Genomic DNA, 26,283 nt, shown 5'->3' with positions numbered 1-26,283 from the left:
CTGTGTCGGGGCTGGGATCGATGCTGCAGCGGGGGCCAGCGCCCGGAACAACGCGTATCACGGAGCCCCGCCGGCCCCGCGCTACCTCTGTGTACACTGCACTGTTAGAGGGCGCCATAATCTGTCGTAATAATATACTGAACTACAACTATTATCATTAAAATGACAACAATAGACCTTATCATTCAAGGGTCAAGGAAGGGTGAACATTACGTTGACATTTTTATTGAAAAATGTAACTACTTCATTCTTGAATCGCACTCCTGTCTCTGACCCCTGGGAGTACGGAATAGTTTGAGAATATAATACATAAGATAAAATATTACTGAAAGAACGGTGAATCAATTGCACCATAGGTTCAATTGTGAACCTATGAATATCTAACTGTGCCACGTATAGACTAAAAGCTCATACTTCAAACCGCAATGGATTCATTCATGACTGTGACTCTGCTGTGGGTAAGGCTAACTCCTGACCCACTGCGCGTCTTCACTTTGTACTCACTCAACTTTTAAATGCGGCTTTAATGCGTTTCATTTTCCTGGTTTTCAGCGCGCAGGGTGCGTTCCTCCGAGCTCGGTGCATCTGCGCCGACGAGCTAATCTCCAGACGCAGGATGCGAGGTAGAGAATGCGAGCGGTAAGGATTTTAATTAGCGCACGCTATCCGTGCAACCCCCAAAATAAAAGCAGAAGCTGGAGCTACGACGTGCATTTGGGATGAGCTCAGCGAAGGTGAGCAGCTGCCTTGTCTGGCACGAGAGCGCCGCATGTTGCCGCTCAGACGGAGACACGGGCACAGATTGAGACATGCGGGGGGGGGGGGGGATAAATAGGTCACGCCTTGTATTAGGATACATTCCATTTTAGACACGCGCCTCATCAATCAGGTGTCACCTGGAGGGATTGGGAGTAGTGGACAAGAATATAAGGCACCAGTAATGTTGAATTATTCTGAAATCGCCCCAAAGAACATGCATTGTAGTGGCTTGTATTGCTACTGTTGGTCACACCTTTATGCAAAGCAATACGTGTTGGTTTATTTGCGTATGCATCCAATGGAGCTGGCAGGCGCAAGGGCGTCTTGCTCCAGGAGGCCAACAGGTCGACCGCAGGCATTGGTGTTCAGATCAAGAACCATCGGCTAGGACTCAAACACCCGAAAAACTGACTGGACTAACCTGCCTCTGAATTACGAAGAGTACTTACTAAGACTGAAAACACATAATAAATTCAGGAAATGAAAGGATCAACAATGCTAGAGTTTTCCGAGTGTGCAGTGGTCGTGACAAACTGAAATAGTCTTTTGGGTCCCAAGATGAAAAATTTAAACATCAACCCACAATAATGAATGTTTCCAATTTACCAGTCAAATCTGGCAAACCTGTCTTTGTTGCCCACTCAGACGCACTGTTGCTAGGTTACCAGCAGGTGACTGGCAGCATATCAATGGGATGCAATTAGGAGTATCTCGGAAACTCCTGAGTAGTCCATTAATGTGGATGTTTCAAATTAAAAGTATGTTGGAAACTCCTGAGTAGGGCATTAATGTGGATGTTTCCAATTAAGGGCATTTTCTAAAGAGCATTATTGTGGATGTTTCAAATTACGGGTATGTTGGAATCACCATTAATGTGGATGTTTCAAATTTAGAGTACGTTGGAAGCTCCTTAGCAGAGCGTTAATGCCGAGCTGTGATTAGCTGGCTGCACCTTGCACAGCCGCTGAGAGCCAATCAGTCCCTCTACTCAATAACCCCTGCAGCAATAAACATAGACATAGATGCACACATACTCACAATGCAGACACGTGTACATGCAGAACCGTACATATTTACACAACTGAGCACATACACACACTGCTTGTTTTAGCAGTACATTTACAGATGTGTACACACACGTATCTGCAAGTATTTTGCGTCTTTTTGTCTAGGTGTCTGTAATGTGTGCACATGTGTTGAAGGCACTCTACATACGTGTGTGCAGTGTGACAGCCACCAAACAAAGGAGACACCTCCGGAGCAGACGCTGAATAAAGAGATCGATGCGCTTCAACATCCTGTCAATGACCACCAGCATAGAGCAATCAATCCAGAGGACTGCCTGTCTGCAGCCAGTCACCCCTCTCTCTCTCTCTCGCTTTATATTTTATCTTCCTGGCTTTACAGTATATATATATACATTCACTGTTACCTAACTATCTATAGCTCTCTCTATATATCTCTATATACTACTGTTCAAAGGTTTGGGGACGCCCAGATATTCAACAGTTTTCACCTGTAATAACATATTTGCACAAGGTTTTTCTAATCTTTACTTCGCCTTTCAACACGATTAGCTAAAAAAATGTATCATTAGAACACAGGAGTGATGGTTGCTGTAAAATCAGTAATTTCCAGCTAAAATATTAATTTACCACGTAAAAATGTATGTACTTCTGGTTAATTTAATGTTATCTTTATTGAAGAAAAAGTGACATTTCTAAGTGACCCAAAACTTTTGAACGGTAGTATATATATACAGTATATAAACACAGTACGTATTCATCACTGGCTTCTTAAAACTCTACAGCGCTTTTTATCTACAATATCTTTAAACTCAACGCCTCCTCCCTATCCTTAGCGCTATGGATCATCTTACTCACTGCGTCCTAGCTAAAGCTCAATACATCTACAGTATCTATTCACTCCCTGGCTTTCGAGCTATATCTGTCTGTCTGTGTATGTACTGCATGAATCTATCCTCAGCATCATCATGTATACAGCATTCTATCACCACACTGATCTCTTCTGGCCGCAGACTGCTGCCTGCAGCCTCCAGGGAGAAGCTGTAGCTGTTTTTCTGATGTTTCATTTGTTCTGTAGTCCTGCACACTTTCTCAACCATGTGTCCGTTCAAGAAACATCTGGACTCTTGGCTCGGCACCTCTGCGGTCTTCCTCTGGAGAAAGAGCCACGGAGACCTCAGGTCGGCAGTTTGCTGCGGAGGGATCTCGCATGAAAGTGATCTTTGCTTCTAAGCACGTCCTCGTGGCCCCTCCCATACCTGATGTTGCTGTGGCGCTTTCTCCACGGGGAAACCACGCCTTAGCGATGTGCACAATTGAATTGTTTTACTCTAGAATAACTGATCATGTATTGTTCGTGTTCAAATATGTGTATATATATATATATTTATATATATAGAGATTTATAGCCTTGCCATCTTTTTATCTATTTGTATAACCCTCGGTACTGAAATGAATGAACTAAAGATTCATATGAACTATTAAGAGATTTTAACTGAAATCTAAAAAAAGTATTTAGTAGGACTTATTAAACTGTCCGTGGAGTCAAGGATGAGGAGATCTGAAATGATAATTTATATATTGTAATATCTCGGGCAAATGTTTTATTAAAACATTGCGCCTATTTTTATGCATCTGCACATCTTTGGCTATTCTTCATTTTTTGCCGTTTTCACAGTGAAATATGCAGAAGGCACACTCCGTGAACATGCAGATAGCAGTGTAAGGTAATCTCTCTCTGCTGCTGAATACATGAATAGACAAAAGTATTTTGAGTGGTTTTAGTATTCAGAGAAACTATGTCCTCACTCAGGGCAGGGAAAGCTGCCTCAAACCCCAACCAAACAAGACAAATAATCTGTGGTAACACTAATGCACGTGACCCCCCACCATGTACACATTAGTGCACGTGACTGCTAGCATCTTCTGCACAACAGATGGGCGAGGGGTCTTGATTGCACCCTACACACACACACAATACAAGCTGCAAGGCCACTGTACACCCTTCAACTGAAATATAAAACAGGAGCCGTCAAATTTGATACTTTTCAATATAAGAGTGCAACTTCATAATCAAATCAAAAGCTTGCAATATTCGGAGAGTTGGACAATTAGTTAAATTGGTTCATTGGTCTGGGATTTGCGTCTTTGATTTGAAAAAGTTACATCCCTACACAAATCATTTTAGGAAAGTAGTTTTTCCACACATAATGGGCCTTTCTGACCTCGCGGCTATTCCACATTGAGCTTCACCACCTAGAGAGCGTTTTGAACCAGATGACCGCTGGATAAATAAGGCCTGTGGCAGTATAAATAAACAAGTACCATTGGGAGAGCCAATGGAAGAACATGAATGAACCCTCTCACATCCAGGCATGCATACCAGCCTCAAATGATAATACATTGACACACTCAACCATGCGAGCCAACAACCCGTCCCTTGGGAACAGTTAGCAACCAAGCGTCTGGCTTAAGGACACCTCGATACCGTAGAGAGCAGGAACCGGCAACCCCTGAGGCGGTCAGAAGGACTTGGGGGCAGAATAATGAATGGACCAGAGACTAATGCCGGAATTTTCTCTTGATGACAAGGGATTCTGGGTTCAGACCCCCAATAACCGCAGAGCACCTGTAGGCGTCTCGGAGAAAGACTCCCTAACGCCCTATCTGCTCCTGAATGACATCGATCCATCGATTCCAAGTACGACGCTTCGGACAATTCGACGGAGACATCAGATGGGATGTCGCCCGGCGACAGTAGACCGCGCGGTCACACTGCAGGGTGGAGGAAGGCGACAGCCAGGGTTCTCCGAAGCGAGGGCTCAAGATGATTGACACATTCCGGAGACTCTGCAGCGACTCTTGAAGAATCTCCCCCCCCCCCTCGCTCACCCGGGGCGACGTTCTCCCCTGCCGTGTGGAGGGTCCCTATAGCGGGGTCATCAGGGGTCAGCGAGCACACATGTAACATCAGAGCTATTAAAAGCTTTACTCGGCTCATGTACTATTGTAACCAGCCCCCCCCCGGCACATCGACCACTCACAGCAGACAGACTGCAGCCGGAGTCTAGATCCACTGTTATTTTTACTGTATAATGGACACACACTCAAAAATAATCAGAATCAAACTCCCTTTTAAATCATGCAACTTTCCTGGATCAAATTTAATTATCAATTTCTTTTCAAGTCAGTGCTTTTTTACCCCAGACGCCAATATCCAACATGCTCCAACAGCAAATGTTCAAAGCCAAAAATGATCAAATAACAATCTATTATAGCAGATATTTGAACTAGAATGAATAAAAATATGCTGCTCGCGTAAGTACTCAGCCACAGCGACAAGGCTTTGAATTAAGCAGAACTCTGCACACCTTTGGAGAGAGTATCATCAATACATAAAGCACTATTCTTCGTGGCGGGTTGGCAGGTGCTGCGGAAGTGTGAACCTCCCCCCAGGATCCAGTGTTTCAGCCTCTACCTGTGTTGTGCATGCCGCCCTCCCAAACCCAGGAGTGAAGCACCGAAACGCTGGTTATTTTGGGTTGGGATTGGCAGATTTTACTGTTTTTACTCAACATACTCCGCCTCAAAGTCGATTTGGTTTCCTCATACCTCAAAAAAACCTTCCCCCCACATTTTAAGCGGATCACTGTCTGCTCTCTGGCAGACTCCATAGGAGTTCGGACTCTTCTGGCCGACCTTGCATTGGAGGCCAGGGTTAAATACGGAGCACTCCAGAAGGTCGAGTGCTGGACCAGCGCTCCACCCTCACCGGCTGAACCCTGCACGGCTGGAGCTCGTTCAGAGGGAAGGCGGGCCTCTACGGGGCCCGCCTCTGCCCCGTGTGTCTGGATGCGGTTCTGGTTATGAAGGGTAGGGTGTCCGCCTCTGTGTCTGGGAGCCCGGTTGAAGTCTGTCTCCCCTCTTCGGTATTGATCAAACAATGCACTCTGGGAAATCCAGAATCCACCTTCGATTGCTTTTTTTTTTTGTTTTTCACACCTTTCATTCAAATGCTCCCCGTCATCAAAGATTAGTAGAACAGGGTTTTTAGTGTGTTTTCAGACACGGAATGAGAGCTCCAATAGTTCCAACAGTTTCACAGGCCGAGGCCAATGATAAAACACTTATTTAATATTATTTATGATATTCAGTGAATCGGCTTCCAGAGCACAAGGGTTTTAATACTATTTAAACTCATTAAAAGAACATTTCCTAACATGAAACCAACCGCATAAAAAAGAATAACAGGATGATAGTCAGTCTTTATGACTACATGATACTGCACGGAACAAAATCTCAACGCATCCTTTATAATCCAGACAAATTGAGGGGATTAGAAGAGACAATATGACATGATAACACACCCCTAATGATCACCATGAGAGGTATATCCTTCAGCCCCACAGAGGAATTAAACGCTGCCATGGTTCAATATTGGCAGACGCTGACTGGAAACGGATTCATGTGAACCATGGAGAGAAATGCCGGCCACTCAGTCAGTGGTTTACATGCCAGCAGCCTGTGGTTTTAATGTCAGGGGAACTCATTCATCCATCTCTCTCACTGTGTAGCACACATGTTCTCTCTCTCTCTCTCTCTCTCTCTCTCTCTCTCTCTCTCTCTCTCTCTCTCTCTCTAACTACAGTATAAACACTCACTGCTTCCTAACTATCTATAGCTCCATACATCTACAGCATCTATAAACTCACTGGCTTCCTAAACATCTTCCTCGCTTTACAGTATATATATACATTCACTGTTACCTAACTATCTATTGCTCTCTCTATATATATATATATGTATGCTCCGTGTCCCTCCCTTCTCTTTCTCTTTCTAGGGCTAGCCATGATCTCTTTCACACTCACATTCTCTCTCTGGACTATGCTCTCTCTCTCTTTATTTCTGTCTCTCTCTCTCCCACCAACCCATTCTTGGTCTCCCTCTCTCTGGGCGTCGGTGCCTGGCACGGGGCCTAATGAAGGCGCGCTCCATCAGCTCATTACGTGGAGCGCTACGATAGCACTTAATGCCGCGGCACCGGGCCACCTCGCACCACAATGAAGAGCAATAGCAACCGCTAGCTAGCTGCTAAGCGCTACCCCCCACCGCGCCTGTGATAAAGCCATTCTCCTCTACTTCATAACATTAGTGAGCGCACACTTGGAGCTAACCGCATCAACCCAGTGGCAACTGATGGTGGGGGATACTGTTCCATGGCATTATATGATCCGGGGGGGGTAGTAGTGTTAGCATAAAGATGACAAAGGGTTGGAGAGGTGATCAATGTGAATGACACGGCCAATCAGCTGCAGGGAGTTCCATTCAGGCTCATGAATATCAGATGAGATCAGAGAAAGCTATCGCAGTACTGTAATGTATGCTCTAAAAAGGGACCCCATTTTGACAAGCCGCTGTGATGTCGAATCTAAACATCTAACCTATAGTAAAATCACTATTGGGAGGATCCATCCAGATGAACGATGGCACAATACATCTGGGTGGACACTCAAACTTTCAATGGCTTGGCTTAAATAGAGGCCATTTAAATAAAACGCAGTCAGGTGGATTTCCCGTCCTAATGGTGTAGTGAGGGGCTGCTTCAGCTGCAGGGAGTACTGTAGCTGTAAGCCGAGGGTTTCCTGTGCACTCCATGTTGGGAATGGCGGAGCGCGCACATGTGTTGAGCGTGCACGGGTGGTGAGACTTTGAGCTGAATCGGAGGGCTTACCTTATCCCTTTGATCTGTGCGATGCTGTGGCGGGAAATCCTTGACAGAGACGAGATCACCTGAAACAAACAAACAAAGACCGAGTTAATCGACAGCAGGAGCGATGTCTACAGGGAGGAAAACACATCCGAGAATACCACCCTTTGTGTTCTTGGATTCAGACAAAACTGACCTATTTATTATTTACCTTTTAGTCTTTTAGCACTTAAGATACACTTTTATCCATCGTAAAATAGAATGGAATTAGATACAGGTCATTAATAAGCAGGTAGTGGTCAGGTGTCATCACGGTTAAGGATGTCTACAGGCAAGGCTGTTGAAATTGGGATTGTTTTGAACCAAGAATATTTAGTCTTAGCGGCCATCGTGCATCTTTTAATTAGCATGAAACCTGCTGTCAACCACGAGCATAGCGTGTCGGTTAACACACACGTGTGTTTCCGTGAGAGCTGCCTGCCAACAGGGAATAGCAACATGCTAATGACATGCTAATGCCGTGCTAGGCATGTGGCGCTCTTTCACGGGTCGGTAGCACTCCACTACGCTGGTAATAAACACACGGAACACGAATGCAAACGCATGTGCATCTGCAGCGATGCACACACACACACACACACACACACACACACACACACACACACACACACACACACACACACACACACACACACACACACACACACACACACACACACACACACACACACACACACACACACACACACACACACACACAATTATGACGACCCCAGAGTCACAGTTGCTGTGCAGACACAAACATGATCCTCATTCTTAACACGGTAGCCTCGTCTCTGGGTCTTCATCTTCCTCTCATCCTCTCTTCTCTGTGTGTGTGTTCGTCCCCCTCATCCTCGCTCCTCATCTATCCTCCCCGTCCATCAGCCCCACTGCGGTATAATCCGCTTTTAACCACACGTCTGCAGTTCAACTGATTGAGCCGGGCGGTTCTGCGTGGCATGTGAGCGCTGCTGTTTGTGTGGACCAGATGGTGGAGCGAGGTCCACAGTACACACGAGAGGGAGAGGGAGAGAGGGAGAGGGAGAGAGGGAGAGGGAGAGGGAGAGAGGGAGAGAGAGAGAGAGAGAGAGAGAGAGAGAGGGAGAGGGAGAGGGAGAGAGGGAGAGAGAGAGAGAGAGAGAGAGAGAGAGGAAGAGGGGGAGGGGGAGAGAGAGAGAGAGAGAGAGAGAGAGAGGGAGAGGGAGAGGGAGAGAGGGAGAGGGAGAGGGAGAGGGAAAGGGAGAGAGAGAGAGAGAGAGAGAGAGAGAGAGAGAGAGAGATGGGCCGCTCCATCCTGAACTCTTTAATCCACCTCCTCACTCCAGGGGGCCCCTCCACCTCCAGCGCCATGGGGGGCCCTGATGTCGCCTCATAGCCAGGGGCCCAATGGGAGAGATGGAGAACCTCCTCATCTCTCTCCGTCTTTCCATGTCTACTCCCTAACTCCGTCACTCCCTCTGGCCCTCGGCCCTCTGGCTCGCTCTCATCCACTATATATACACATTTCTCAACCTCTCCTCTGCCTTCTCTCTCTCCATTTCCCTTCCCTCTTTCCCCTAAATTTCCTTATACCCTCCCTCCCCATCTATTCTTGCTGCGCCCCTCTCTCTCTCTCTCTCTCTCTCTCTCTCTCTCTCTCTCTCTCTCTCTCTCTCTCTCTCTCTCTCTCTCTCTCTCTCTCTCTCTCTCTCTCTCTCTCTCTCTCTCTCTCTCTCTCTCTCTCTCTCTCTCTCTCTCTCTCACCCTGTTCTCTCCCCCCCTCCCTCAGTCATGGCAGGTGTTTGACGATCACAGAGCGTTACAGATAAGTCTCCACTCAGCGGACAAAAGAGGACCATCATCTCAGGCGAGGCCGTTGGCTGAGGGCGATTTAGCTCATGAGCCCCCTGGCTAATGGCTAATTCAAGTGACTGAAGCACCTCTCTAAAGGACCTCTTCCAATAGAAGGGACGGTTGACCAGACCTATCGCCATTAGCATCTCTCTCTCTCACCTGCTCTCGCCCTCTCTCCCTCTCTCTCTCTATTCATGTCTCTGACTGTCTGGCTCTCTGTTAATTTTGGCTATTTCACTTCATCCCTTCGCTCTGAATTCTTGTCTCCGTTTCTCTTTATCACCCTCCGTCGTTGGCTCTAATTATTAACCCTCTCCCTTTACCGTTCCCCCACCTGTCTCTATATTTTACCCTCCCAATCGCATCATTTCTCTCTCTGCCGTTTTATCGCCCATCATTGAGCCCCATCTCATCCTAACCACATAGTATGGGGATTGAGTGCTGTGATAAATAAAAACCATAGTGGAGAGAGAGAGAGAGAGAGAGAGAGAGAGAGAGAGAGAGAGAGAGAGAGAGACAGACAGACAGACAGACACTCTGCCCACTGGCATCAATAGGAATGGCTCTTCTCTCTCCCTATCCTTCAACAGATCCACCAGGTCAATCAAGCAATCAGTTATGGTCGGAAAAAAAATTGAAATGCTTCTGCCTGCAGGTTGATGACATATTAAAACAAGCTTTTGTTTTAATATGTCCCCCTGACTTCGGTTACCTGCCTCATGGCAAAAGGCAGCCTCTATTGGCTTGTGGCAGGTGTTAATTCTTGCACCTTCGAGCCATCCATCCGCAGCCCAGGCAGGGTGCCGACGGTGGGGAGACTAAGCACCCATGTAATGGCCAGTCAAGCCCCAGTGGTTACAATGTTAGCCCAGTCTGGTGGATACATTATGGTATTAACATGCACTGTTAAAGACCAGACACAGCGCTGTGGCTGTGTGTTTGTCGGTGTGTGTGTACACACGCACCGTTTCACGGTACACTAATTCTCCATTAATGGAGAGATGGAGAGAGAAAGATCAAGAGTTGTGTATGTGACTGTGATTTGATGATATGGGAGAGAGAGAGAGAGAGAGAGAGAGAGAGAGAGAGAGAGAGAGAGAGAGAGAGAGAGAGAGAGAGAGAGAGAGAGAGAGAGAGAGAGAGAGAGAGAGAGAGAGAGAGACACAGAGAGAGAGAGAAAGAGACGGAGAAGGAGAGACAGAGAAGGGGAGACAGAGAAGGGGAGACAGAGAAGGGGAGACAGAGAGACAGAGTGGGACAAAGACAGAGATAGAGTGGGGGGAAGATAGAGATAGGGTGGGGGGAAGATATTGAGCGAAAGGGAGGCATGGAGAGAGTAAAATAAATATAAGTGGATAGAAAAGAGAGGAAGAGAGTGTAAGTAAGAGTGAAGGAGACACAGAGACACAGAGACAGAGCGAAGGGGAAAGGAATAGAAAGAGAGTGGGATAAATCCGGAGGTGGGATTACGGTTAATGTGTGTTTCCCACTCCGTTAGGCAGGGGCTTAATGTCTTACTCCCAGCCTAATAATGGACCAGCTAAACCTACTGGGTCCATGAGGGTTGTGTGCCTGTGGGTGTGTGGGGTGAGGGGGCGTGGCCTAGTGTCCACCTGGGCTGTAGATGTGTCTGGTGGCCCCAGGTTTGGTAGACAGGGGCCCAGATCCACAGAGAAATTACAGTCTTTATCCACATTCTCCCTGTCTTATTCCTTGTCTCTTGATCCCACACACACACACACACACACACACACACACACACACACACACACACACACACACACACACACACACACACACACACACACACACTGTACTCTGTTTCCCTTCTCTCCATCTGTCATTCTCTCCCTCTCACCAACTATTGATCCTTCATTCTTCCTTCATCTCGCCCTCTTTTTATCTATTCCTCTCTCTCACATGGTGTCTCAAACTTCCATCCATCATTCTCTCTTTATATCTCTGTCCCTTTTGTTATGTATCCCTCTCTCTTTAGTATCGTTCTCTCACTCTTTTTTGTATATCTTTATCTCTCCCTCCCGCTTCTTTCTCTCTAAATGTAGCTGGCAGGGCTGAGATTCTCTCTATAAAGTTGCTGATTCCACCGATTAGCCGTCTAGCACAGTGTCTCTGCAAGGTAGATAAGTGAGCACCATTCTCCAACTTCCAATCAATAAAGACGCACCGAACAAACCAGAGAGGACCAAAACACAGATGACATATCTGATCACTTCGGGTTCATGTTTGCCTGAACCTCAACTTTTTCTCTCCGTAATAGTCCATTTGAAATCTGCCGGGTTGATATGAAATCATATTTTAGTTTGTGGACATGAAGGTTTTCAAGAAACTGTTATGAATCTCTTTGGGGTGTTAATCAACTTCTATCTGAAGGAAGAAAGCCATTGTCAGGTCTGGCCTGTACTGCAGGACACCCATAAATACTACAATATTTGTTGGCTGTTGTTGCACTCAAATAACAATCTAATGCAGTGAAAATACTGCCTGTGTGATCGCCGTCAGGGCAGGTGGCAAACACAATTAGCACTCTCAAATAACAAGCCTTAAAAATACATACTTGCAGTGCATATGTGAAAGATATTCTTATTAATCTGTGGAAGATTACATTCCACACCAATAATCTTTGGATGGATACGTATTACCGTAGGACTGATGCATTTATGTGAATGTACTCGTGTAAATGCTTCGCAGAATCGATGCCAGCAGTGGTAGTCGTGCCACCACTTTGTACCCAAGTGGACACTTTCGTGAATTACAATGACTTGTGTTCCATTCTTTACAGCTTGAAATCCTCCATTGCGTCCCTGCTGTGACATGCAATTCTGATGTTTCAATTTTTGAGTCGCATCAATAACCCACGTCCCAGATCGGTTTCCCGTTTGTGGGGGCCGTAGCCTTACGGTGTATGCACACGTGATCCCCCCTCAGCCCCCACCCCTCCGCTCCCAGCTCCGCAGGGGGGTCTTGGGTCTGCGTGCGGTGAGGGAACAAAATGTGCCGTTCTGATGATCGCTAGCAGGGTGGGAGTGGGATATCTCGTGATGTAAGCAGAAGCTGTTCCTTAACCATCAGAAACGTGAACTGATGCTTTACTTTGAGCAGCAGTGTATTTAAGAATGTCTCCACCACCCACTCTCTGGCTCTCTAAACCTCTCTGTGTTCCTTTACTTGACTCTTGACACTCCCTCTCTTCACACTAGTCTCACCCCGGGTCTCTCTTTGTCTTTAATACCACCCTATAACTCTCTCTCTCCCAAACTCTCTCTCTCTCTCAGCATCCAATAGACAGACATCCTACCTCCATCATAGCCTCTCCCTCTCTCCCTCTCTCCCCCCCCCTCCCCTGCTCCCTCCCCCTGACCCAGGCCTGAACCCCGGTCACTGATCGTACAGCCAGCCGTGGGCCTGGCGGTCAGCGACCCGCCGTGACACCAGACACTGGTCCTGCATCCTGGGGCGGTACTGCGGCAGCGACACTGTGAGTGTGGGTTTAGTGGGTGAGTGAGTGAGCGAGTGAGCGAGGCAGAGATTGAGTGTGTGATTGTCTGTGTTTGTGTGTGCATCCCTGAACGTGGGGGATGGGGTATACAGTTTGGGTACTCTGGGAGTCTGTGTGTATCAGTTTCTGAGTGTGTGTGTGTGTGTGCTTTGTATGTGTTCATGTGTGAGTGTGCGTGTGTGCTGGCCTACAATACGTGTGCATGTGTTTTAGGTCCGAGTGTGTGTCTGTGCGCTATGTATGTGTGCGTTTTCTATGTATGTGTGTTTGTGTGTTTGTCTGCTATGCGTGTTTGTGTGGGTTACGCCCGCTTGTGTGCGTGCGGACGGATTAACCATGAGCCGAATGCAAACACACGCCACTCTCAACATCTCCCACAAAGAATGAAAAAACAAAAAAACACCACATGTGCCCCCCCCCCCCCTGCTGCCACAGCTGTGGCCAAGCCACAGGGGCGTCCCGTGACCGCTCGGGAACCAATCAGATCGCAGGGCTCCCTCTGGCAGGGCAGACACGGAGTGGATGTGAACGATCGTCAGTTGGACGCCAAATCAAATGATGTCAAACAGAGACATATGCCATTAACTGTACAAGGGGTGGAGGTCCAGATCTAATTACCCAAACACAGTCCAGATATTCTGTCGATGACTATCGACACACACACACACACACACACACACACACATAGATATACACACGCACACACACACAGACCCACAGCTGCCAGAGTGCATTATGCCTGAGACATGCGTGTGATCTGATCGTATCACACACGTCACACACAAACAAATCTATGCTTGGAGTCGAACCAACGGCAGAGGGGTAGAAAGTGTCATGCAAAGTAATAGGTTGGCTTAGATCAAGGGGCTGTGCGCACCTCGTATAACAAAACCAGCGGCATAATCAAGCTGTTTATTTATGAGGGGGCCCGTGCCAGCCGTCAGGAGGGGAGAGGACAGATGGTGGGACTCTGTGACATCATCAATAATGGACAGGTCAGGGAGAGGAGCGGTTGAACCCGTGTGTGTGTCCCAGCGCCTGGGGGAGGAACGCTCCACACACTGCCATTCCATCGCTGAAATATCCCTCAATTATATCCTTATCCTTAACTCTCTCTCTGTCTCTCTCTAAGGATCTCTGCCCCTATTGCGCTCTCCCCATCTGTTTCTTTTACCCTCTCTCTCTCTCTTGTCTTTCTATCTTCTCTCTTTCTCACTCTTCCTTTAGCCATTTCAATCTCCCCATCTTTGTACCCATTTTTCCTTCCTTTCTTTCCCGTCTATATAAGTAGTGCTCTCTCTCCCCATAATTAACTATTTTCCTCCATCCTTCTACCCTGTGACCTATCTGTTGCTTAAACCTTCTCTTCCTCCTAAACTATCTCTCTTCCTAATGCAACCTTTCCTAGGGCTCTCTGCCTCCTTCACTCATGTCCCTGTTCCTTGGAGCAGCCCATGTCTCCTTACAGAAAAAAAGAAAGAAAATGGCACTGAAACCAAATGCCATCAATAAAACATTTTTATGATTCCTCAATGACACACTCTGGAATGCCCCATAGCTGTGCCATAAATATCAAAATATATAACACATAGGCCTACAATAAAATAAATACAATAAAATATAACCCCACAGGCACACACCCTTCCTTCCTAATACACTCCCAAAGTCCCAGCAGTTTGGTCGGCACGCTACGTTTCCTTCAAGTTCTTGCTGCGTCACTTCCACAGAACCACATGCACGGTAGCGCTCTGGGCTAGCCAGCTAGCAGACCGGGGGGCCACCAGATTGCAGTATAAACAGGCACCTTCCACATTAGCTATATTAGTGCTCGCATTAGCTAGCGAGCACTTCTATGTTAGGTAGTTAAGGCGTCTCTGTGCACTTTACACAAACAAAGTAGGCTACCCACTGATTGTGACTGCAATCTGATCAAGTATTTACTACATTAAGGCTAGCTAGCTAGAGCTTCTCTGCACGCTAACCAACAGCAAAATGGTTGGCCGCTAGAGCTTCTCTGCACGCCAACCACCAGTAAAGTGTTAGCCAGCACAGCTTCTCTGCACGATAACCACCAGCAAAGGGTTAGCTAGATAGAGCTTCTCTGCCCGATAACGACCAGCAAAGTGTTAGCTAATGAGGGCTTCTCTGTGCGCTTAATGGCAGCAACGTTTTAGCTCGCGATACCTTCTGGGCCCCGGTCCCCACAAAGCCTGATTGCAGGCTGAGCAGGCACCTGCCACATTAGCATTAGCGATAAATCCCCTCAAAGCGGACCTTTCCAGCCATGTATGATTGCTGCCAGGGGATTTGCCCGTGGTGAAGGCTGGGAGGGGGGGGCCTGAGAGGGTTGGTGGTGGGTAGGGTCAGATGGTTCACAACAACAGTGGCAGGCCTCTAAACGGCCGCTTCTGCTCTCTCCTCCCCATCAGGATTGAAAACATATACTGTTGTTTTATCGTGCCTTATTCGATATTCTATTTGGATTTTCATTCCGTTCCTTTGACCCTTTTTTCTTATATTTAGTTTCTATTTAATTTGCTGTGTATGGTTGAAAACCCCCTCTGGGAAGAATAAAGTACCCATCTAATCCAATCTTACTCAAGAAAACCTTAATAGCTTGGGGGTGTCTAACCGTTCATCTACTAGCAATGCCTTGATTGACTCTTTAATCTTTCCTCGCCGCTTCTAACTGATCATCATTAATGCATGTATGGGAGCGCGAGCGGGTGTTGGGCACGTTTCAAATTGACGTCTATCACATTGATTGAAATATGATCCCCTCGACAGATCCACGTTGAGGCTTATCTGGTTTAAAGACCTACAGATATTGATTTCCCGGCTGAGGCTGTGAGCGGCCAATAGAGGCTAATACACGTGTGTGGGTGTGTGTATTTGTGTGAGTTCTGTAGCCTAGCGTAGCTTAGTGTGTCATAGTGGTTGGGTCATGTGACCGTGACCTGTCCCGTTACACGCTGCATCACATGACACGCCCCGGCACATTCGTCTGATGGTTCACGTTTGGATCGTGGTGTGTTGGACACAGATAAGTAAACACACTGGCACATACACACATAAACACACATACACACACACACACACACACACACACACACACACACACACACACACACACACACACACACACACACACACACACACACACACACACACACACACACACACACACACAGCTATATAGAGCCATCCCAGGGGCCTTGCAGCATGAGTGAAGAGTCCTGAAGACATGAGCCAGGTGTCGGGGGCCTCTGGAGAGGATCAGGACTGGCAGGAACTCTTTACCCCCCCCCGTGTGTGTGTCTGTGTCTGTGTGTGTCAATGAGTGTGTGTTTACATGCATGTGTCTGTGCGAGCAGATGAATGTCTGTGCGTCAGTGTGTGTCTGTGTGTGAATGTGGATTAAAGAACCTTGAACAGGCACTTGATACACCAGAGGTCAACTCGAGGGCCAAGTTCCACCCTCTAAACCATCCATCGTCTCCCTCTCTTCCTCACTCTCTTGGCTTCTCAATGTCTCTCTTTCACTTGCCCTCTCTTATCAAATGTGCTCCTTTGGGGGTTTAACTGCTGACCGGGTCAGAAGGGCACTGCTCCTTGAGTTTGTGTGTGTGTGCGTGCGTGCGTGCATGCGGAGAACTGCACTCATGGTTTTCGTGCATGTGTGCGTATGTATGTTACAGAAATGCAGGTCCAGCAATGCATTCCCATGCATGAGTAAGCATGCCTGTGGTACATCGTCCATTCACATTATTATTTAAAATATACATATGATTATTAAATATAATATTAATTTGTGTTCCAAATTATTCTGTTTTTTCCGTTTTCCCTAACGCATCACAACTTGGCTGGCACCGCTAGCCTCGTTAGCAAACAGTCTGTTTGTCGGTGTTTGCTCAACGGTTCTGATTTCTAGTTCTCCGCTTACTAGCCCAGTTCTGCCGCCTCACTGTTTGCTAACCCGCCCAATGCTATCTCCTAGCTCTCCGCTAAAACCCCCAACGCTATCTCCTGGCTCTCCGCTAACACACCCAACGCTATCTCCGGGCTCTCCGCTAACACACAATGCTACCTCCTAGTCCTATGCTAACATGCCAAGCGCTACCTCCTAGCTCTATGCTAACATACCAAATGCTAGCTCCTAGCTCTATGCTAGCTGATGTGGTGATGATGGGGTTGGAGGAAGATGTAGACAAAGAAAGACAGAAAGATAGACGGACAGAAAGAAAGCCTAATAGGAGTGGGAAGACAAAAGAGTGAGACATGAATAGAATGTTGGTATTCAGATGAGAGAGAGAGGTACAGAGACATTCACTCTCTCTGGCCCCAGTATCAGTGGTGGTGGTGTTGATGTCTGCCGGCATTAGTAACAAGACAAAAATGGTGAATTTAAAAGCCATTATGATCTGAACCAGGCGCCTCTAGTGCCGGCCCCTGGGTATTTAAACTGTGTTTACTTCGCTGTAAACCATCCTCTAAACACCAGCATGTTTAAGTGTTTGCTTCTGTACTTCAGTGGAGGAAATGCAGCAAACAGCACAAGAGAAGAATTGAACAGATTTTCTCATTATGAATAATTATAATTGGATCCACACAAATAGTTTTCCCTGTTGGCTGGATATCTTTTTGCGAGTTGATCTTGGAGTCTCTGCAATAAATACTTATGAACACTGAGCGGTTTAGACACTCAAAACCAAGCATTCACGAGAAGAATAGATTATTGAATCAGTTCATTTAAGGGCTTTGTTAACATTCAAACGAATTTGGGCTGGTGATGAAGAGGAGTTTAGGGAGGAAGGAGGATAGAGATGTATGTGTGTTTGCGCGTGTGCGTGTGCGTGTGTGTGTCTGTGTGTCTGTGTGTGTGTGTGTCTCCAGGTGTTGGTGCGCTCAAGCATGTTCCTGCATGGATTATTGCATGTCTCGGACACGGAGCATTTAGACTGAACAGGGATTACGCCCACGCCCCCCCCCACCCCCCCACCCCCCCCCCCCCTAAAAGGACTGCCCTTTTAGGGGGGTTGAGGCCTTCTCCATGTGCAGGAGGAGATAACACGAAGAGAGGTGAGGGGGGCCGACACCCCGCCATCATACACAATCAAACCCTTAGTCAAGGTTTAGATATTCATCCACTCACGCATACAAAAACACACACACACACACACACACACACACACACACAAGATGTTAACATACACCAACCACATGTATACATAAATACACCCTAGATGTGCACACACATACACACACACACACACACACACACACACAGACAAGATGTTAGCACGCACATACCCACATGTATACACCCTAGATGTGCACATGCACACACAGCTCCATTGGTCTGGTGCTAACACAGTTTCATCAGCACCAGACCAATGGAGCTAAAGCTGTCCCCCCTGTGGAGTCCAGGGCTTAAGGAGGGACAAAGGCCCCCCTCCTCAGTCCTACTCCCCCCCCCCCCCCCCCCCCCTCTGGTCCAGAGAGAGAGGAGATCCAGGGTCAGCCGGGACCTGGCCTTTCTAGCCAGGCTTAGTACGTCCGGACCGAGAGATCTTTCTCCCGCTACACAGCAACAACAAGGGGCCTGATCCGTTACGCGGCTAACACCCTTATCTCACTCACCAGCGTTCGCCCAGGAGGTCGCCACGGCAACACAGCGCCAATTGGACCCACAAATACTAATAGTGGATTGGCGGGGGGAGGAGAGGTGAAAAGAGAGGGGGAGGGGACAGAGGAAGGAAGGAGGGAGGAGAGAGGAGTGGATGACGAGAGGAGGGAGGCGGGGAGGGAGGGAGAGAGGGAGGAAGGGAGAGAGGAGGATGCGAGGAGGGGAAGGATGTGGATGGGGGATCGTCAAGAGGGAGGGATGGAGAGAGGGAGAGAGGGCAGGGAAGGAGGCCATTGGAGGAATAATAAGGCTGAGGGTGGAAGGGAGGGAAGAGGGAGGAAGGGAGATGGAGACGAGGAGGAAGGAGGGATGGAGAGGAGGGGGAGAGAGAGAAGAGGGAGGGAGGGGAGCAGGAGAGAGGGATGGAGAGCAGGGGGAGAGAGAAGAGGGAGGGAGGGGAGCAGGAGAGAGGGATGGAGAGCAGGGGGAGGTACGGAGGAGGGGGTGTGTTCATTGCCATGGCGGCGCGAGAACTGATAACCTTTGCCCTCTGGGATTACCTTCTTATAAAAGCATAAAGAGAGACCTCTGCTTCTTTATCTCCATGAAGCCATGAGTGTGTTCGTTACTACGCCCGACAAGCCGACAGCCATCTCTCATGGCAGGATTCTGCACGCTGTGCAAAGAGTTTGCCAAGCAAGCGTTCTACTGGCCCGCACGAGAGATTACACTTCACAACGACTCGAAATGATGAAAGGGAACTCAAATGACGTTGGATTGAAGCCATGTCTGTTATTTTTAACACCCTTTTTACAGCAATGGATGTGCTTGCTTCACATAACACCGATTCCTTAATGGGTGCTCTATCTACTCTTTAGTCATTCATCACGCTCTTCGCCAAAGGGAAACAGATTGGGGTAAGGGGACATCTTGCTCTAAGATGCCAACCGGTTATTGGTATTACTGGTATTATCCAGTTTTTTTATCAACAAATCAAACTGTTCTGAAAGCAAACCCAAAGGCCAAACGACAAGGAGAGAGGAAAGTGAAAGAGGTAAAAAGGAAGAGAGATGAGGGAGATAACTCCCCTCTGCGGCGGCGAGCGCTGACAGATTCCTGCTGACTGCGACCTCCGGGGGCTCCCAGACAGAACCACAGAGGAACCATCCCCCAAGTGACAGCAGAACAAAGCCCCCCCATCAGTAGCCCCTGTTCCTCTTTGGTAGACACACCGTTAAGACCCCTGTCTCTCCAGAACAACCCCCCCCACCCCACTCCCTGTACCCTCGCTCACAGCAGAAACTCTTTGGCTGATTTCCCATTAGCGTAGCTACAGCTAGGCCCTGAGAGGCGCGGTGGACCCGTACAGAGCCCGCAGTTTGGTTCACGGGTCCTGATTAGCATTCCCATTATGTTGGATTAGAGGCTAGCAGAAAGCGGTGCGTTCCTAATCACGTGAATACGTGTTGGGAGGTTGAACACCGCTGTGGTGACACTCTATTCCAGTTCAGGCACTTCGGGTTACCGTGCCTTCGCTCACTAGGAGCTCGGATGAGGCAAGGGGGTTTCAGAGTGTGTGTGGGGAACCGGCAGGCACTGGAAGGGGCGGATAAGTCCGCTTAAAGCTAGCATACGTCCGTGCTCATGGGAACTACGCCGTCTCACCTCCTCACCGCCCCCACGAACTCCACGAGATGTCACCACAGAGCCACGTCCCTGAGGTACACCAGGAGACGCCAGGACTCGGTCTGTCTTCGTGAATGTTTGAGTTTGAACTTTGTGTGAGCCCAGCGTGTCTCGTTCACAGTCACACGCAGGGAATAATAATTGTTTATGTCTGGGGAACAACGGATATGTTCGGGCCCCGAGTCCTTCTCCCCGAGACCTTTCCGAATTAATCTAGTGTGATCACCACCCCCCCCCCCCCCCCCCCCCCCCCCCCCCCCACCACCACCATCACCACCACCCAAAGGTGAACAGCATGATCAGAGAGGAGATTAGAGAGAGAGCGGGGGATAGGGTTGGTTACAGAACGTGATGGCGACTGTGAACGTATGAGCGCATCAGAGGGAGAGGGATATGAGCAGAATGCAAGAGACTGAGAGTGAATGAGAGGTCAAGAGGGATAAAGAGAGAGTGAAAGTGAATGAGGGCTAAAGGGAGAGAATGTGAGCTATGGAGACATACACAGAATGAGAGAAAGAGAGGTCAGGGGTGATATAGAGCGAGATAAAGGAAAGACAGACAGAGGGAGACCTTTCCAAACTAATCCCACCCCGACGGACAGAGTCACCAGCAGATTGTAGATGAGCCTTTTCAAAAGTTTTCAACAACCTCCCAATGCAGAATGTCACTCTTGCTTATAATCTCAACATTTGAAGTTCCCTCTGACCTTTAAGATGTCATTCAAGCGCATGTTGACCCTGACCAGTGCATGAGTGAAAAAACACGAGTTATTAAAAGCAATGCTCGCAATATCCCCTCCAAAACAAAAGCGTTCTTTCAAGGTCGTTAGAAAGAACTCTTGGCCTTATTAGTCAGAGACAAGATTCCCATCACACAGGAGACGTGTGGCTGACTCACTTCACATTTATGTCTCTGACTTCTGACAGCATCAACCCACACACACAAACGCACATATCCACACCACCGATACAGAGGTAGCTCTGCGTGTGTAGATAGGGCAAAAGAAATGTACCAGGTCAAGCTGATGATCCGATCGAGAACAGAGACAGACTTTGCCAGCATTAAACACATTCTTCCCAAAGGGAAAGGCACATACCTGACAAGACTCTGCATGCTTCAACACACAGCAACACTGCTACAACACACACACATGGCAAGAGGCTTAAACAAACACAAACACAAACACACACACGCACACACAAACACACATATGACAATGCTCTACAGGCTTCCACAGACACACACACACACACACACACACACACACACACACAGACATGGATGAGATCACAGGATGGGTTAGTAAGATGCCGACAGACCACCTGCTGGGGGGCAACAGGCTGCAGGAAGCCTGGGAAGACATGATGAAAGAGGGATGACTTCATCAGGTCTTCCATAGCCCGCGGCCCCGTCTGTCAGAGGATCTGAGGCCCTCCCAGGATCAGCCAATCAGCAGCCATCCAGATGAGACACCATGACTGTTGATTGGCTGAGCCAATCACGGAGTCTCGTCTGGGTGGCTGCCTAGTGGCCGATCACCAGAAGGTGACTCATCATCTCACTGTGTATTTCTCACACACACAGAGAGAGAGAGAGAGAGAGAGAGAGAGAGAGAGAGAGAGAGAGAGAGAGAGAGAGAGAGGAGAGAGAGAGAGAGGAGAGAGAGAGAGAGAGAGGAGAGAGAGAGAGGAGAGAGAGAGAGAGAGAGAGAGAAGAGAGAGAGAGGAGAGAGAGAGAGAGAGAGAGGTCTTGTTGCAAAGGAATATAAAAAATTATTGTTTAGTCTGCGAAATGCATGCTAGGCGTATTGCACAAGTCATCTGAATTAGTGTATTACGTTATCATTCTGTGGGCATTCATTAGGTGGTATCTATTATGGCGAGCTAATCAAGTATGTTTGATGTGTTTCTTCAGACGGCGTGTGTTTTGCAGTCAGCAGAAACGTGTCATATGTTTGGTGTAATTGGAACCGTGTGACATCACGGAAAATGGAAGAAACAGCAGATACCGCCGACAAAGAATTGGCTTGTGAGGAAAATAAGAGGGAGAAAGAGAAGAGAGAAAAACATGAAACAACACCAACAATAAGCGATCCTTTCATGGTCAGCATGAAGCTTGGGGCCTCACTATCTAGTGCGCCAGCCACATACAACAACAACAACAACAGACAAGTAAAGATGATGATGATGATGAAGATGATGATGGTGGTGATAGTGATGATGATAGTAGTGGTGATGTTTACGATAGGTGGGAGGAAGAGGCCAGACGGCTCTCCATCACTCCAAGACGTGATTTGCGGACCAGATAAGATTGGGTTTGAAGGAACGATAGAACCGACACCAGGTCTAGACTCTAGCCATCCATCAGGCTTGACATCACACACACCCGGTCACCATCAGCCCAGCCTCCGAATTAAGAGTCCACACAGACACCAAACTCCAAACCGTGAACCTCCATGCGATTAGCCGTGGCTAATGCTAGCCCACGATCCCCCTCCTCAACCGCTGTGTTTATCTTCAGTTCCGTGTTTTTAGCCTAATGACTTTTGCTAATTCGATTACGGTCGACCGGTGATTCTATTCTATGATTGTTGTCACGTCGTCACCATGGATATGATGTATGCGTGTGCTGCCGGAACACATTAACGCGTTTATGCATACGTGTGGAATACAGATCGTTTCGGTGGTCGGTTTTGCTTGCGGTGTTTCCACCTTTTACAGCAAAAGTAGATCCTTAAACCAAGGAGAGTCCATTCATTTTGGAAGCATTATTTATCATATTTGTTAAAATAATTACATCCAAATAGCAATAAATAAAGAAAAAAATGAAATTTAAAAAAAGGGAAAATCGGGCTGTTGATGGACTATAATAAGCTCCTTCAATCATTTAAATTGGCCCGAAATAATAGATGTGATGGCCCATCCACCTACCTGCTCGGCTACTTGTGTGTATTTAGCATACAGGTAGCCGAGAGGCAGGAGTCTTCCACAAGGTTAGGCAGACCTATTGCTGAGCCAGCGAGCTCGTCATCTGGTCCGTGGGAGTCACTCTGGAGCCAGGCCAGGAGGGAGGGGTGGGATTTTTTTCCGGTTGGATACTTCCAAAATCGAGTTTATTCTGGCTGCCATCCTCCGAATGCCTTCCCCGGATTTAACAGCATTGTTGTAACGGTGATCTGCAAAGCTTTATCGTTCAGACTGATAGATATTCTGATATTATTACAGTTGACCTTAACTGTAACAACTGAACAATGTTTGGAGGGGGGGAGGGGCGGGCGTGCTTTAAGCAGCTTATTCAAAACATTTCTGAATTGCTTCACTGCGTGGATTTCATGCAGAGTTCATCCAGCAACCATCCCAACAATGTTATCCAAACACTAATCGCAACCACATGGACACCGCTGAAACTCGGTCACAAACACATCACACCCACAACCATACTCTACAGAGAGAAAGACGTACAGGGGAGGAAAAGAGGGATATACACAGACATGAAGAGATTGAGTAAGAGGGAACAAAACAGAGTTAGTGTGAGATGGAGAGAAAAACAATGACGGGAGACAGACAGAGAGAGAGACAGCAGTTTGCTAGGTGTTGTTCCGAGGGAGGAGGTGAGAGGAGGAGGAGGTGGTGTTATTTGGGATGATTATGTCAGTTCAGATGTGCTATCCCGTCGTAGAGCTTCAAACACACATTCATCTCTTATTAATGTCCGCTCTGAACACCCACACACACACACACACACACACACACCCACCCACCCACCCACCCACCCACCCACCCACACACCCACACACACACACACACACACACACACACACACACACACACACACACACACACACACACACACACACACACACACACACACACACACACACACAAGGAATAGTATATTGTGTCAACCCTGCAGCAGTGTGTTTGTGTGTCTGTGTGTCTGTGTGTGTGTGTGTGTGTTTGTGTGTGTCTATGTGTGTGTGTCTGTGTGTCTGTGTCTTTGACGGATGAAAAGAGACAAAACTAGAAAAACTGTAAATTGGTTGCTATCTTTTCGTGAGCTCTCCATATGATGTCGAAGCATGTGCAAAAATAAGGTGAGCTCTTGCAGAAACGATCCCTGCCAGAAATGTGCACTAATAAAAGCAGGCATGCACTTATAGAAGAAAAGAAACGTGCATGAATAGAAGCAGAGGCAGAGGTGGGGGAGAGAGGGTGGAGAAACCCTGTACCCTTGAGATGATACAGATCTTTCTTATGATCATATTATTGTATGTTACTTGAAGGTCACCCGGTGTCTTTAACACTTCTACATCATGTAGTCCTCTCTTCTATAGAGAGACATGTCCATGAGGCAAACCAAGCCACCCAGCATGAAATCTGTGATCTTCACCCTGCAGCCAGGCATGTCTGGGATCTGAGTATGACATGCGACACTGTGACACTGCCATGGAGGTGTCAGCTAGACTCAGCCCGCATGGCTGTGCGGGTCTGATGATGTCACACCCAGACAGAGAGGATCATGGGAATTTGGGGATAAACTTCCAGGGCGGCCTTGCATGTCAACCCATATTGGAGGTTACAAGGCGAGACATGTGCTATACACACACACACACACACACACACACATGTGCTATACACACACGTGCTACACAGACACAGCAGTGCCACACCCTAACCGTGCCTTCCTCTGTTCTTTCTCTTCATACGTTAGTAGAATATTTTCAGATTCTGACACCACACACACACACCCACCATTAACACTGCTAGTGATAACACTGCTAGTGACAGGATATCTCCGGACAGTGCGTGTGTGTGTGTGTGTGTGTGTGTGTGTGTGTGTAGACATGGGTATGTGTGTGTGTGTGTGTGTGTGTGTGTTTGTGTGAGTGAGTGAGTGTGTGAGCTTAACAAAGTACCACTAAGGGTGTGGCACTGCTGCGTCAGAGGAAGAGAAGAATACGTTTTTTATATATTGTGTGATAAAGGGGCATGTCTAGATGAAGGCTTGCTGATAGCGTGTCTGTCTGTTTGAAACATTACCATATTCATTTCCATCACACCCACACACACACACTGATCCAATCACACCCTCTCTATGCTTGTTCAAGCTACATAGTTCACCGTAGCAACCGTGCAGCTATAATGACTTCCCCAGAGTTCATCCAGTAGGCAGAGGGGTTCAAAGCAATGGAAGAGCGGAAGGTGTTCAGCCAATGACAGAGGTCGTAACATTCTAGCCTGTGATTCCGTAGTATGGTACCTTGTTGCTAGGACGACGTTTAGAGTTGAGTAAATGAGATAATGAATGAGAGACGATGAATGGAACAAGAAAAGACAATAATTGAAAGAGGGGGGCTATGAGAGTGAGTGAGTGAGTGTGCGAGAGAGTTGGAGAGCAAGAGAGTGAGAGAGAGGTGGCGGTACTTTGGACCAACCACCTATGACAATCGGTAGAGGATGGTCAGACTCAGAAATACAATGTCAAGAGCATGGTGGGGAAATACCACAGGGAATCTAATCTTACGTATTCTGAACCTGACTTGACAAACACTTTGAACCATCTTTGAACCATCAAAGGTGTTCGTCTACACCCTGGATTCCTCTAAGTGGAACAACCGCATGAGACTCAAAAGTGCCCCTGCGGTGGGGAAGTCCTCCTTGACTAATGGTTTGGCCCAAGCTTCGTTCTGCCCTAAGAGTATGACCAAAGGAGTAGATCTGCCTAACGTCAGAGGAAGAGAAAGAACTATCAAATAAAACAACCGCCTAAAATCAAGCGACCCGCAAACCCTCCACCACAAAGCCCCAAAACACCAGGACACACAAAATACCAGAGAAAAAGCCCCCAGCTGGTCCTGAGGCTCAGTTCACTAACCGGCCATACAGAGCCCCAGGTCATCAGACAGACAGACAGGCCTAAACTAATTATCAGCTAACAAAAAGAAAGGTGCACTACACATTGCAAAGACACCACATAAACACAACCCAAAATAGACCGTCACCTGGCCCTTAGCCGTCAACACACCCCAGCAGAGGACAGGAGCAGCGTGTCAGATCCCCCACTCAGGAAGAGCCAGCCTGGCCCTGGA

At 47.7% G+C, this 26,283-nt stretch overlaps 1 protein-coding gene across 1 annotated transcript in view; it reads right to left on the bottom strand.

Moving 5' to 3' along the window:
* The window catches only part of vav2 (vav 2 guanine nucleotide exchange factor), a 184,192-nt gene that overhangs the window by 54,199 nt on the left and 103,710 nt on the right, over positions 1-26,283 (bottom strand). The window contains exon 3 of the mRNA XM_056578961.1: positions 7,516-7,574. Within this exon, the coding sequence (XP_056434936.1) occupies positions 7,516-7,574 (59 nt within the window). The remainder of the gene's footprint in view (positions 1-7,515; positions 7,575-26,283) is intronic.

This window comes from Gadus chalcogrammus, chromosome 19 (genome assembly GCF_026213295.1).
Source record: "Gadus chalcogrammus isolate NIFS_2021 chromosome 19, NIFS_Gcha_1.0, whole genome shotgun sequence".
Lineage (NCBI taxonomy): Eukaryota > Metazoa > Chordata > Actinopteri > Gadiformes > Gadidae > Gadus > Gadus chalcogrammus.
Note: the sequence above shows the minus strand (reverse complement) of the source record. Positions and strands in the feature narration are given on the sequence as shown.